A 14,938-nucleotide genomic window follows, 5' to 3' on the forward strand; every position below is an offset into this window, starting at 1 on the left:
GATCAGTATATTTTCTGCTATCAAGTCATCCTTTATGTCCTGACACGTCTTCAAGCTGAAGAAGAGGAGAAAGAGCAGGCCCAGCCTCTGAAATGACATGACAAGAACAGCCTTCTGGATGTCTGTCCACTTCTCTCCTAACTTCCAGCAGATGCTCCTGCTGTCTATTTAAAATAAAGATCACAGGGCAGTAAGTCCATAAAACATCATTATGCTTATTCTCCTCTACCTTAGAGGGGCATTCTTAATAACAATAAATAATGGTAAATGCTGTATTTTTACAGCTACTTTAACCTGTGATAATTATCAAAGATTTTTTTAACACTAACTGAATAATGCATATCTTAGGGATGATTAAGGCAGCATTTGACTATAGTTGACATTGTTACAAGGACACACTGAGACTATTTTTAATGCACCAATCTTGTTTATAGCGAAATTATTTTCCAGTATTTTTTAAAAACTAGAGCTATTTTATAGGGGATACTTGAAACCAGTATTTAAGCTTTAAATGACAGTAATATTGGCATAGAGAAAAAGGTAGCAAATGTTTACTATATCAATTTCTAATGTTTACTATCTAGAACTTCCTGTAATATATTTATATACTTTTTCATGAAAATGGACATATCAAATGTTTGTAACTGCATCATGTTATACATCATCTCACTTTGTAAATAAAAATACACATTAAAACATGAACAAGCCAAAAGTGTGGGCAGACAAGTTAAACATTTTCAGTGTGCTATTTTTTTTTTTTTTTTTTTTTTTTTTTGCGGTACGCGGGCCTCTCACTGCTGTGGCCTCTCCCGTTGCGGAGCACAGGCTCCGGACGCACAGGCTCAGCGGCCATGGCTCACGGGCCTAGCCACTCCGCGGCATGTGGGATCTTCCCGGACCGGGGCACGAACCTGTGTCCCCTGCATCAGCAGGCGGACTCTCAACCACTGCGCCAGCAGGGAAGCCCAGTGCGCTATTTTTTAACAACATTCCAGGCCTCTGGGAAGGCAGGAACTTCTGGACCCCAACTTCCATATCCCTACTGGGTGCCGGTTGTGCCAGCCACAGGCCCTGGGAGTGTTGTCAGAACCCCTGGTAGATCTTCTCCAGGCTCTGATGGTGAGGATCAAGTACTGACTAACAGTGGCTAAGAAATTCATTCTACCTTCCTGCTGCCTTCCTGTGAGCCTGACTGGTACATAAGTCAGAATTTTCAAGTCTTAGTTGTTGTAAAACTCAGACTATCTCATGAAACAAAACAATATCACACTACCTGGGAGGTTTATATTTGATTCTGCCTAAAAGGAAGAGATCAGCTTCAAAGAACCTGCTTCTGATTCTCAGTACTGAACGTATTTCGCTAACTCCTAATTGTGACAGCATTCCTCCACTCAGTCGTGAGTGACGCCATCCCAAGACCCCAGAAACTGCTTGGTTCCTTCTCATCATTTAATTGATGAGTTAATTCTGAGCTAGTTAATTGGAATTTCTGATCTTACCCAAGTGCAACGATTTTCTGGGACCTACTCCTGAAGAGCTGAGGCTATTTAAGGGCAGAAGACAGTGTCAGGAAATGCACAAAACCCCACAGGGATATGTATGACTCCTCGCCGGGTAGCAAGTTTGAATCCTACCTCAGAAGTGGCTCTGAATCTGGCAAGAGAAGTATCACCACCATCACTTCCACTTCAATCAGAACAGTTTCTACAGATTGAGTTGTAGCTAAAGATTTGGAAAAAAGGTTTCTATTGCTTTAAAAGATTTTTAGAAACTACTGAGTGAGTTGGAATCATGAGACCTTGTTTTCCTGTCATAAGCACAGGAAACAAGGCCAGCAGGGTCCAGGAGCCAGTACAGCTGGAGGTGATTAGCTACCATGTGAAGTCAACAGAAATAGAGGGGGAAAGCTGGAGAAGGATCCTTTGTCTGGAAAGAATGTAGCTAGGAAATGGAAACTGTGGGAAGAAAATGTGGGTTTCGATTTACAAACCCTGAATGGAAACTTTTTTTTTAAATAAATTTATTTATTTTATTTATTTTTGGCCATGTTAGGTCTTTGTTGCATGTGCGGGCTTCTCATTGCGGTGGCTCCTCTTGTTGTGGAGCACGGGCTCTAGGCACGTGGGCTCCAGTAGTTGTGGCACTCAGGCTCAGTAGTTGTGGCTTGCGGGCTCTAGAGCGTAGGCTCAGTAGTTGTGGCACACGGGCTTAGTCGCTCCATGGCATGTGGGATCTTCCCGGACCAGGGCTTGAACCCATGTCCTCTGCATTGGCAGGCAGATTCTTAACCACTGCACCAACAGGGAAGCCCTGGAAACATAATTACAGTAAAAATGTTACTGCCCTCATCCGGGATGTGGCTCCACTACCATGGAATGAGGTGAGCCATTTGCTAGGGCCACGCTGGTTAGAAAGCATGGCGAAGCCACAGAGCCAGGGTGGCACATGGAGACACTCCAATAGCCAATGAATGAATAAATACTACTTGGCTCTAACGCACATTAGATAGCTAAGTACTATAAAATATACACCCAAACGTATAATGGCTCATACATAATAGAAGTTTATCTAAGAGATCTGGGCAAGAGAACAGCTCAGCAGGGCAGCTCTCCTCCCTCTGACTGTTAGGAACCCAGGCTGATGGAGTTTCTGTAATCAACACATAGCTTCCAAGGTCATCCTGGGAATCGTTTCCATTTCCCCAGCCAGAAACAGGGGAAAGAGTAGGGACACCTGTGGGGGATTCTTTGAGCTGGGCAGGCCTGGAAACAAAGCACATCACTGCCATTCATTCTATCAGCAAGGACTGGCCAAATGGTGGCCCTACGCACAAGGAAGCTGGGAAATGAGTTGGCTGAGCAGCTGATTCCCAGTGACAGACAACTCTCTGCTATAGAAGGAGAACCACAAGTCGTGATGGAATCTATTTATAAAACTGAACTAAAGTTGCATATTTTAAAAGAATATCTTAATTTAAAAGAATATCTTAATATAGTCACTGCAAGATTGGATACATCATTTTGTCCCTAAGTTTGGTATATGTCATTAGTAGAAATATTTCTGTATTATGATAAAAAGAAGAGAAATGGCTATTGAGAAAAGGTCAGGTGTTCACATCTGTGGTTCCAAACAGCCTGCTAGATCTCTTGGTTTTAAGTCTGTTTGGGACTTCCCTGGTGGCGCAGTGGTTAAGAATCTGCCTGCCAATGCAGGGGACACAGGTTTGGTCCCTGGAGCGGGAAGATCCCACATGCTGTGGAGCAACTAAGCCCATGTGCCACAACTACTGAGCCTGAACTCTAGAGCCTGTGAGCCACAACTACTGAGCCTGCACGCCACAACTACTACTGAAGCCCATGTGCCCTAGAGCCCATGTACCTCAACTACTGAGCCCACACGGCACAACTACCAAAGCCCGCGCACGCTAGGGCCTGTGTGCCGCAACTTCTGAGCCCACAGGCTACAACTACTGAAGCCCGTGTGCCCAGAGCCTGTGCTCCACAACAAGAGAAGCCACCACAATGAGAAACTCGCACACCACAACAAAGAGTAGCCCCTGCTTGCCACAACTAGAGAAAACCCGTGCACAGCAACAAGGATACAAGACAGCCACAAAAAAAAATGTCTAGTTATCTAAATGCAATGTGATACATCCAAGAAATGAACAACTCACCAAAGCAGTCTTTTAGTCAGATGTCTTGATGGTGGACAATGTGTTCCCATTTTACATAATTCAGGGTACCTTGTCATGGAGGAGATAAATGTAACAAATATTGCATTGACCTGCATAATATTTTAAAGCCAATCTAAATTTTAATATATCAATTTTGAATTACAGTTGACTGCAAGTAAGCAAAAACTAGCCCTACAGACTTACACAAATTAGAGGTTTCTTTCTTTAAGAAAACAAGTTCACAAGTAGACAATTGCTGGGATTGATTCTACAGTTAGATAATGTCAGATATAGTCCCATTTGTTTATTTCTGCTTTTTTTTTCCTTTCCTGAGGACACATAGCCAAAACATTATTGCTAAGACCCATGTCAAAGAGCATACCACCTATGTCTTCTTCTAGAATTTTTATGGTTTTAGGTCTTATATTTAAGTCTTTAATCCATTTTGAGTTTATTTTTGTATATGGCATGAGAAATAGTCTAGCTTGATTCTTTTGCATTTAGGTGTCCAGTTTTCCCAACACCATTTATTGAAGAGGCTGTCTTTTTCCCATTGTATATTCTTGCCTCATTTGTTGTAGATTAATGCCACATATGAGTGTGGGATCATTTCTGAGCTCTCTATTCTGTTCCATTATCTATGTCTGTTTTTGTGCTAGTACCATACTGTTTTATTACTGTAGCTTTCTAGAATAGTTTGAAATCAAAGTGTGTGATGCTTTCACCTCTGTTCTTTCTCAATATTGTTTTGGCTATTCAGGTTCTTTTGAGTTTAATACAAATTTTACAATTATTTGTTCTAGCTCAATGAAAAGTCCATTGGTATTTTGATAAGGATTGCCTTTGGGTAGTACAGTCACTAACAATATTAATTTTTCCAATCCATGAGTACAGTATATCTTTCCATTTGTTTGTGTCATCTTCACTTTCTTTCATCAGTATCTTACAGTTTTCTGAGTTAATGGTCTTTTACCTCCTTAGATTTATACCTAAGTTTTTTGCTTTTTTGTTTTTTTGTTTACCAGTACGCGGGCCTCTCACTGTTGTGGCCTCTCCCGTTGCGGAGCACAGGCTCTGGACACGCAGGCTCAGCGGCCATGGCTCACGGGCCCAGCCGCTCCACAGCATGTGGGATCTTCCCAAACCGGGGCACGAACCCGTGTCCCCTGCATCGGCAGGCAGACTCTCAACCACTGCGCCACCAGGGAAGCCCTATACCTAAGTATTTTATTCTTTTTTGATGTGATTGTAAATGGAAATATTTTCTTAATTTCTGCTTCTGATAGTTTGTTGTTGGCGTATAGAAACACAACAGATTTCTATATATTAATTTTGTATCCTGTAACTTTACTGGATTCATTGATGAGCTCTAGTTCTAGAAACACCAGTTGTTTTCTGGTGTTGTCTTTAGGATTTTCTATGTATAGTATCATGTTATCGGCAAACAGTGACAGTTTTACTTCTTCCTTTCCAAGTTGGATTTCTTTTATTTCTTTTTCTTGTCTGATTTTTATGACTAGGACTTCCAGTACTATGTTGAATGAAAGTGGCAAGAGTGGACATCCTTGTCTTGTTCCTGATCTTAGAGGAAATACTTTCAGCTTTTTACCATTGAGTATGATGATAGCCATGTGCTTGTCATATATGGCCTTTATGATGTTGAGGTATGTTCCCTCTATACCCACTTTCTGGAGAGTTTTTATCATAAATGGATGTTAAATTTTGTCAAAAGCTTTTTCTGCATCTATTGAAATGATAATATGATTTTTATTCTTCAGTTTGTTAATGTGGTGTATCACATTGATTGATTTGTGGATATTGAGCCATCCTTGCATCTCTGGAATAAATCCCACTTGATCATGGTGTATGAACCTTTAACGTACTGTTGAATTTGGTTGAGGATTTTTGCATTTATCGTCATCCGTAATAGTGGCCTGTAATGTTTGTGTTTGTGTGTGTGTGGAGGGGGCGTATCTTTGTCTGGTTTTAGTACAAGGGGACACTGGCCTTATAGAATGAGTTCAGAAGTGTTCCTTCCTCTGTAATTTTTTGGACGAGTTTGAGAAGGATAGGTGTTAACTCTTCTTCTTTTTTTTTTTAAATATTTATTTATTTATTTGGTTGCACCAGGGCTTAGTTGTGGCATGTGGGCTCCTTAGTTGTGGCATACAAACTCTTAGTTCCAGCATGCATGTGGGATCTAGTTCTCTGACCAGGGATCGAACCTAGGCCCCCTGCATTGGGAGCGTGGAGTCTTAACCACTGTGCCACCAGGGAAGTCCCTTAACTCTTCTTTAAATGTTTAGTAGAACTCACCTGTGAAGCTGTCTGGCTCTGGACTTTTGTTTGTTGGGATTTTTAAAATACTGATTCAATTTCATTGATAATTGAGATAATTGGGCTGTTCATATTTTCTATTTTTTCCTGATTCAGTCTTGAGGTATTGTGCATTTCTAGGGCTTTGTCAGTTTCTTCTAGGTTGTCCATTTTATTGGTGTGTAATTATTCTTAGGAATCTCTTATGATCCTTTCTTTTTTTTTTTTTTTTTTTTTTGTGGTATGCGGGCCCCTCACTGCTGTGGCCTCTCCCGTTGCAGAGCACAGGCTCCGGATGCGCAGGCTCATGGGCCCAGCCGCTCCACAGCATGTGGGATCTTTCCAGACTGGGGCACAAACCTGTGTCCCCCGCATCAGAAGGCGGACTCTCAACCACTGCGCCACCAGGGAAGCCCCTTTTCTTTTTTTTTTTTTTGCCACACTGCACGGCATGTGGGATCTTAGTTCCCCACCCAGGGATTGAACTCGTGCCCCGTGCAGTGGAAGCGCAGAGTCCTAACCACTCGACTGCCAGGGAATTCCCACTTATGATCCTTTGTATTTCTGTGGTGTTGGTTGTAACTTCTTTTTCATTTCTGATTTGGGCCCTCTTTTTTTCTTGATGAATCTAAAGTTTTATCAATTTTGTTTATTCTTTCAAAGAAATAGCTTTTAGTTTCATTGAACTTTTCTATTTTTTTAAGTCTCTATTTCATTTATATCTGCTCTGATTTTTATTATTTCCTTCCTCCTACTAACTTTGGGTTATGTTGGTCTTTTTTTTTTTTTCCTTTAGGAATGAGGCTAGGTTGTTTGAGATTTTACTTGGTTACTGAGGTAGGCTTGTATCACCATAAACTTCCCTCTTAGAACTGCTTTTGCTAAAAGATTTTGGATCATTGTGTTATTTTCACTTGTCTCCAGGTATTATTTCATTTCCTCTTTGATTTCTTCAGTGACCCACTGGCTGTTTAGTAGCACATTGTTTAATGTCCACATTTGTAGGTTTTGCAGGTTTTGTTTTTTTTTCTTGTAGTTAATTTCTAGTCTCATAGCAGTGTGGTCAAAAAAGATATATGATATGATTTCAGTTCTCTTAAATTTACTGAGACTTGTTTTGTGGCCTAGCATTTGATCTATGCTGGAGAATATTCTGTGTATGTGCCCTTGAAAAGACTGTATTCTGCCTTTGGATGGAATGTTCTATATAAATATCTATTAAGTCCATCTTGTCTAATGCATCATTTAAAGCCAGTGTTTCCTTACTGATGTTCCATCTGGATGATCTATCCATTGAGGTAAGTAAGGTGTTAAAGTCCCCTACTATTATTGTGTAACTGTCAATTTCTCCCTTAATGTTTGTTAATATTTGCTGTAAGTATTTAGGTGCTCCTATGTTGGGTGCATACATAATTACAATTTTTATATCTTCCTGTGGGATGGATCCCTTTATCATTATGTAATGTCCTTCTTTGTCTCTTGTTACAATCTTTGTTTTAAAGTCTATCTTGTCTGATATAAGTATTGGTACCCCAACTTTCTTTTGTTTCTCACCACTCTTATTCAACATAGTTTTGGAAGTTTTAGCCACAGTAATCAGAGAAGAAAAAGAAAAGGAATCCAAATCGGAAAAAAGAAGTAAAGCTGTCACTGTTTGCAGATGACATGATACTATACATAGAGAATCCTAAAGATGCTACCAGAAAACTACTAGAGCTAATCAATGAATTTGGTAAAGTAGCAGGATACAAAATTAATGCACAGAAATTTCTGGCATTCTTATAAACTAATGATGAAAAATGTGAAAGTGAAATTAAGAAAACACTCCCATTTACCATTGCAACAAAAAGAATAAAATATCTAGGAATAAACCTACCTAAGGAGACAAAAGACCTGTATGCAGAAAATTATAAGACACTGATGAAAGAAATTAAAGATGATACAGATAGGTGGAGAGATATACCATGTCCTTGGATTGGAAGAATCAACATTGTGAAAATGACTCTACTACCCAAAGCAATCTACAGATTCAATGCAATCCCTATCAAACTACCACTGGCATTTTTCACAGAACTAAAACAAAAAATTTCACAATTTATATGGAAACACAAAAGACCCCGAATAGCCAAAGCAATCTTGAGAACAAAAAAAGGAGCTGGAGGAATCAGGCTCCCTGACTTCAGACTATACTACAAAGCTACAGTAATCAAGATAGTATGGTACTGGCACAAAAACAGAAAGATAGATCAATGGAACAGGATAGAAAGCTCAGAGATAAACCCACGCACATATGGACACCTTATCTTTGATAAAGGTGGCAGGAATGTACAGTGGAGAAAGGACAGCCTCTTCAATAAGTGGTGCTGGGAAAACTGGACAGATACATGTAAAAGTATGAAATTAGATCACTCCCTAAGACCATACACAAAAATAAGCTCAAAATGGATTAAAGACCTAAATGTAAGGCCAGACACTATCAAACTCTTAGAGGAAAACATAGGCAGAACACTCTATGACATAAATCACAGCAAGATCCTTTCTGACCCACCTCCTAGAGAAATGGAAAGAAAAACAAAAATAAACAAATGAAACTTCAAAGCATTTGCACAGCAAAGGAAACCATAAACAAAACCAAAAGACAACCCTCAGAATGGGAGAAAATATTTGCAAATGAAGCAACTGACAAAGGATTAATCTCCAAAATTTACAAGCAGCTCATGCAGCTCAATAACAAAAAAACAAACAACCCAATCCAAAAATGGGCAGAAGACCTGAATAGACATTTCTCCAAAGACGATATACAGACTGCCAACAAACACATGAAAGAATGCTCAACATCATTAATCATTAGAGAAATGCAAATCAAAACAACAATGAGATATCATCTCACACTAGTCAGAATGGCCATCATCAAAAAATCTAGAAACAATAAATGCTGGAGAGGGTGTGGAGAAAAGGGAACACTTGCACTGTTGGTAGGAATGTAAATTGATACAGCCACTGTGGAAAACAGTATGGATTTTCCTTAAAAAACTAAAAATAGAAGTACCATATGACCCAGCAATCCCACTACTGGGCATATACCCTGAGAATACCATAATTCAAAAAGAGTCATGTACCAAAATGTTCATTGCAGCTCTATTTACAATAGCCAGGACATGGAAGCCACCTAAGTGTCCATCCACAGATGAATGGATAAAGAAGATGTGGCACATATATACAATGGAATATTACTCAGCCATAAAAAGAAACAAAATTGAGTTATTTGTAGTGAGGTGGATGGACCTAGAGTCTGTCATACAGAGTGAAGTAAGTCAGAAAGAGAAAAAGAAATACCGTATGCTAACACATATATATGGAATCTAAGGGGGGGAAAAAAAGGTCATGAAGAACCTAGGGGCAAGACGGGAATAAAGACACACACCTACTAGAGAATGGACTTGAGGATATGGGGAGGGGAAAGGGTAAGCTGTGACAAGGTGAGAGAGTGGCATGGACATATATACGCTACCAAATGTAAAATAGATAGCTAGTGGGATGCAGCCACATAGCACAGGGAGATCAGCTCTGTGCTTTGTGACCACCTAGAGGGGTGGGATAGGGAGGGTGGGAGGGAGGGAGACGCAAGAGGGAAGAGATACGGGCACATATGTATATGTATAACTGATTCACTTTGTTATAAAGCAGAAACTAACACACCATTGTAAAGCAATTATACTCCAATAAAGATATTAAGAAAATTTTAAAAATAAAAAAATAAAAATAAAGTCTATCTTGACTAAGTATTGATACCCCAACTTTCTTTTGTTTTCTATTTGCATGCAATACCTTTTTCAGTCCCCTCGCTTTCAGTCTATGTGTGTCTTTTGATCTGAAGTGGGTCTCTTGTAAGCAGCATATATATGTGTCTTTTTTCTTTTTAAATCCATTCAGCCACTTTATGTCTTTTGATAGAAGCATTTAGTCCATTTATATTTAAAGTAATTATTAATAGGTATATACTTACTGGCATTTTGTTCATTGTTTTCTGGTTGTTTTGAAGCTCTTTTTTGTTCCTTTCTTCTTCTTTTGTTCTCTTCCCTTAGAATTTGATGATTATCTTTAATGTTTGGACTCCTTTATCTTTTTTGTGTGTGTATCTATTTTGGATTTTTTGTTTTGTCATTACCATGAGGTTTAAATATAACAAGCTCTGAACACACATATATATATAAACGCATATATAAATTTAAGTTGATCTCAAGTTCAAATGCATTGTAACAGCCCTACATATTTGCTCCCTCTCCCCACATTTAATGTGTTTGACATCATATTTCACATCTTTTGGTTTTGTGTATCCCTTAACTAATTATTTCGGATATGGATGATTTTAATACTTTTGTCTTAACTTTCCTACTAGCTTTATAAGTAGTTGATCTACTACCTTTACTGTATATTTGCCTTTACCAATGAGATTTTTCCTTTTGTAATTTTCATATTTCTACTGTGGCCTTTTCTTTTCCACTTAGAGACATCTCTTTAACATTTCTTGTACAGCTGATTTCGTTGTGCTGAACTCTCTTAGCTTTTAAAACTTCTCTGTAAAACTCTTTCTCTCTCCTTCAAATCGGAATGATAGCCTTGCTGGGTAGGGTATTCTTGGTTGTAGGTTTTCTCCATCACTTTGAATATATCATGCCACTCCCTTCTGGCCTGCAGAGTGTCTACTAAAATGTCAGCTGACAGTCTTATGGGAATTTCCTTGTACATAACTAATTGCTTTTCCCTTGCTGTTTTTAAGATTCTCACTTTAATTTCTGTCATTTTACTTACAGAGTGTCTTAATGTGGACCTCTTTAGGTTGATCTTGTTTGGGACTCTCTGTGATTCCTGAACCTGAATGCCTGTTTTTTTCTTCCCAGTTTAGGGAAATTTTCAGCTATTATGTCTTCAAATATGTTCTCTGTGCCTTTCTCTCTCTCTCTCTTCCTCTGTGACCCCATAATGTGAATGTTAGCATGCTCGATGTTGTCCTGGAGGTCTCTTAAACTGTTTTTTTGTTTGTTTTTCTTTTTCTTTTCAGCTTAAGTGATTTCCTCTGCTGTCTTCCAGTTCACTGATCCATTCTTTCATATCATCTAATCTACTGTTGATTCCTTCTAGTATTTTTTTTATTTCTGTTCTCGTACTCTTCAGCTCTGTTTGGTTCTTTATATTTTCTAGCTCTTAAACTTCTCACTGTGTTCATCCATTTTTCTCTTGAGTTTGTTGAGCATCTTTATGATCGTTACCTTAAACTTTATTGGGTACATTGCTTATCTCCACTTAGTTTTTCTGGGATTTTGTCTTGTTCCTCATTTGGAACATATTTCTTTGTCTCTTCATTTTGCCTAATTCTCTGTGTTTGTATGTATTTGTATGTATTAGGTAGGTTGGTTATGTTTCCCAATCTTAGAGAAGTGCCCTTATGTCGGAGACATTCTATGGGTCTGAGCAGCACACTCCTCTCTGTTCACCAGAGCTATATGCTCTACGGGTTCCCCCTATGTTGACTGCATGGGCCCTTTTTCTATGCCAGGGCTGACTACAGTGGGCACGCTGTTAGGCGAGGCTGGTGCTGGCCTGGTTGCCTGCCAGGCCCTGCCTAGTGCGGTGGCTGCTGGCCCACTGGTGGGCAGTGTTAGGTCCCAGTGTGGTTGGCTGCAGAGCCTAGAGACTGCCAAAACCAGTGCCAGCCCGTTGGTAGACTGGGCAGGGTCTCAGGGCAGCTGGCTGCAGAGCCCAGGGCATCGCGGGACTGGCTCCAACCCGCTAGTGGGCAGCATATCATCCTTTTTAAGAAAGGAAACTGAAGTTCAGGGGGATTATCACTTGCTCAACGTTGTCCAAATAACAGAGCTGGGATTCAATTCTAGGACTACGTGACTTCAACCCACAAGTCCTGAAGCGTCCTAGCTCTTTAAGTGGATCACAACAAGTAGCCCTGGCAAAGACCGTGTTCTTTACACTCCGCTACCTCAAATATCCACCTGGCTCTTTTCCAGACACAGAGCTGGACTCATTCTGCTTAACATTATTTCTCTGGCCCCCCTTCTGAGCTTCATATAGGCCCTGCTTTTATGAATGCATGATTATTGAGATCAGTTAGAATACAATTTATTCAGTTAGAGCTTTTGTTTAGTTACGTTCTTCTTTTTAAAGATGATGTGTGGCCTCCTGGACAACTTGACTATTTCTAGTTCTTCTCAGTAACATGTTTACATACCATCTCTGGAAATGGCAGTCTTCCAATGTGACTACTTTCAAACCCTTACATTGATTTGTGTTGTTTCTGTCTTAATGGGTGGCTTTTGGTAGACTTCTCTCCAGACCTGTCCTGATTGTGGTAAATACTGACCATGCAGTTAATACTTCAGAATGGAACACTGGAATTTACCATTTTATGTTAGGTGCCTATGTAGAGGAACAATTTAGAAATTCCTTTTTTGTGGATCCTTTAAAACTCACTCGTGGTAATGCTTATTTTAGAACTGGGGCTCTCTGAACATATAATTCTACTATGTTCACTGCAGCAGTTGAGAATTAACAATCATGTCACACATGTGTGTACTTCTTTTCCATATAAATATACTTGTGACACCCAATGGGGCTCTTTCTGTACTACCACAAAGATGTCCTTACTTGTGAAAATACCATAATAATCATTGTCATTATATATATAACCCACAAGTTCTTGAGTATACTTACAAAATAAAATTGTAAAGCACTAAATCTCAGACAATACACTTTCTCACACTCCAAAATTTACAAATAGAAAAAATGGAACCAAATGGAGTCCAACAAAAACACATTATATAGGAAGTTATGTGATGAAGGTGGCATTTCATATCAGTAGAGAAAAGATGAATCATTCAATGTATGATGTTAGGACAATTAGATTCTTAACACGCCATAGAGAAAAATAAATTCAAAATGGAATAAACATGTACATATTTAGTCCAAAGTTATAGAGAAATATATGGGACATATTTTTAATAATGTCAGAATAGAGAAGGAGGATGGGTTTTATCTACTGACAGTATACACAGCAGCTAGTAAATATGTGTATTAACCCCAAAAAAGAACTCCCTGAAAAGGGGCCAAATACATTCTCAAAGAGGGGTGGGTCCTTTTCCAATTCACAATCCACACAAAAGTATAAATAGTCTAACATTTGACAGATATTAAGGTCAAAAAACATTTTTTAAAAGACTAATAAAGTGGAATATATAAAAAATATAAAACTTCTGTACAGCAAAAGAAATTATACAAAAATAAAAAGACAAACGAGTAGGTAAAATATTGACAAAACATAGAACAAAGGGTCACTGTCTGGTTTATCAGTTAAAAAGGAAAAACTGCAATAGAAAAGCAGGCAAAGGGACTTCCCTGGTAGCACAGTGGTTAAGAATCTGCCTGCCAATGCAGGGCACATGAGTTTGAGCCCTGGTCCAGGAAGATCCCACATGCCATGGAGCAACTAAGCCCATGTGCCACAACTACTGAGCCTGCGCTCTAGAGCCACGAGCCACAACTACTGAGCCCACGAGCCACAACTACTGAAGCCCATGCGCCCTAGAGCCCATGCTCTGCAACAAGAGAAGCCACCGCCATGAGAAGCTCGCACACCATAAGGAAGAGCAGCCCCTGCTCGCCGCAACTAGAGAAAGCCCGCACGCAGCAACGAAGACCCAAGGCAGCCAAAAAATTAATTACTAATTAATCAATCAAAGGCCATTTCTTTAAAAAAAAAAAAAAAGCAGGCAAAGTACATGAACAAGCAAGCATCCATGAAAAATACTCTGCTTCACTTCATTGTATAATTTTAACAATGCAACTTTAAATGAGGTATTTTCACAAAGCAGAATGATCATTCTTAAGACTGGTGTGACTGTGGAAAAACCAGACACTCTCAGGCACTGCTGAACAGTGTTGCCAGAGAGCTCACTGCCCAACATTTTAATGTGCCATCAGCCTGGTTGCACATTTTCAAGTCTAGAAAATGATCCTACAGAAACACTTGCATGAAGGCACAAGTGTCTGTAGCGGCACTGTAACACCAAGTTGAAAGCTATCTAAATGTCCATGACTAAGGGATGGTTAAATAAATTATAGACCTTTCATGCACTGGAATACTTCTGTAAAGCCACTGTTCTAAGGAATGAGGTAGGTCAACATAGACTGCCATGTAAAGATGCTCCACAATATTTCATGAAGTGACTTATGAAACAGTATATGTGGAATGATCTCAATGTTTTTTGTTTTTTGTTTGTTTTTTTTTTTTTGCGGTACACGGGCCTCTCACTGCCGCGGCCTCTCCCGCCGCGGAGCACAAGCTCCAGACGCGCAGGCCCAGCGGCCAAGGCCCACAGGCCCAGCCGCTCCGCGGCATGGGGGATCCTCCCGGACCGGGGCACGAACCCGCGTCCCCTGCATCGGCAGGCGGACTCCCAACCACTGCGCCACCAGGGAAGCCCTCAATGTTTTTAAAATGACATAACGCATAAATGTATATTAGAAGAATATACATTGTGTCTATCTCTAGGGAGTAAAAATATTAACTTCAAGTGTTCATTAAATTCCCTCGAGGCTCGTGATTACATCTATAAATCTAAAAAGATTTTCAAGCCCTTAAAAAAAACAATCATTTGAGAAAAGACCCCATTTTTATAAGAGCTGTATGCTTCCTCCCAAATGCCCCAAAGGACTTGCCCAAAGTCGAGAAGTCAAGTGGGTCCAGACTCTGTCCTTGCCCTGCAGTATGAGGTGACATCTCCTCTACACAGAGTTCTAACTCTTGTGAGGTTAAAATTCACAGCTTGACGACTTCACATAACAATGGGGATCACTCTTCACTGTATGGGAAGACAAGAACACACAAAGTAGCTAATAAATCTGTTGTGTAAACCCCCAAAGAAAGAACCTGAAATA

At 39.7% G+C, this 14,938-nt stretch overlaps 2 protein-coding genes across 23 annotated transcripts in view; one reads left to right on the plus strand and one right to left on the minus strand.

Annotated features, from left to right (window-relative positions):
- PTPN13 (protein tyrosine phosphatase non-receptor type 13) overlaps positions 1 to 14,938 on the plus strand; it is a 264,276-nt gene that overhangs the window by 233,923 nt on the left and 15,415 nt on the right. For 19 of the 20 annotated variants that reach the window (XM_022561623.3, XM_089912233.1, XM_089912234.1 and 16 more), the window contains one exon: positions 1 to 14,938. This exon is cut by the window's right edge and continues 15,415 nt beyond it. In XM_022561623.3, coding sequence (XP_022417331.1) covers positions 1 to 96 — 96 coding nt within the window. In that variant the 3' untranslated portion in view covers positions 97 to 14,938. The other variant, XR_016393354.1, reaches the window with a different exon arrangement.
- SLC10A6 (solute carrier family 10 member 6) overlaps positions 2,020 to 14,938 on the minus strand; it is a 32,919-nt gene continuing 20,000 nt past the window's right edge. For 2 of the 3 annotated variants that reach the window (XM_089912257.1, XM_089912258.1), the window contains 2 exons: positions 3,674 to 14,862; positions 2,020 to 2,310 (listed from right to left, as the gene is read on the minus strand). In XM_089912257.1, coding sequence (XP_089768383.1) covers positions 14,860 to 14,862 — 3 coding nt within the window. In that variant the 3' untranslated portion in view covers positions 2,020 to 2,310; positions 3,674 to 14,859. Of the gene's footprint in view, positions 2,311 to 3,673 lie in introns of all 3 variants that reach the window. The other variant, XM_022561668.2, reaches the window with a different exon arrangement.

This window comes from Delphinapterus leucas, chromosome 5 (assembly GCF_059928025.1).
Source record: "Delphinapterus leucas isolate spDelLeu-1000000601 "Yukka" chromosome 5, BTC_Dleu_Yukka2, whole genome shotgun sequence".
NCBI lineage: Eukaryota > Metazoa > Chordata > Mammalia > Artiodactyla > Monodontidae > Delphinapterus > Delphinapterus leucas.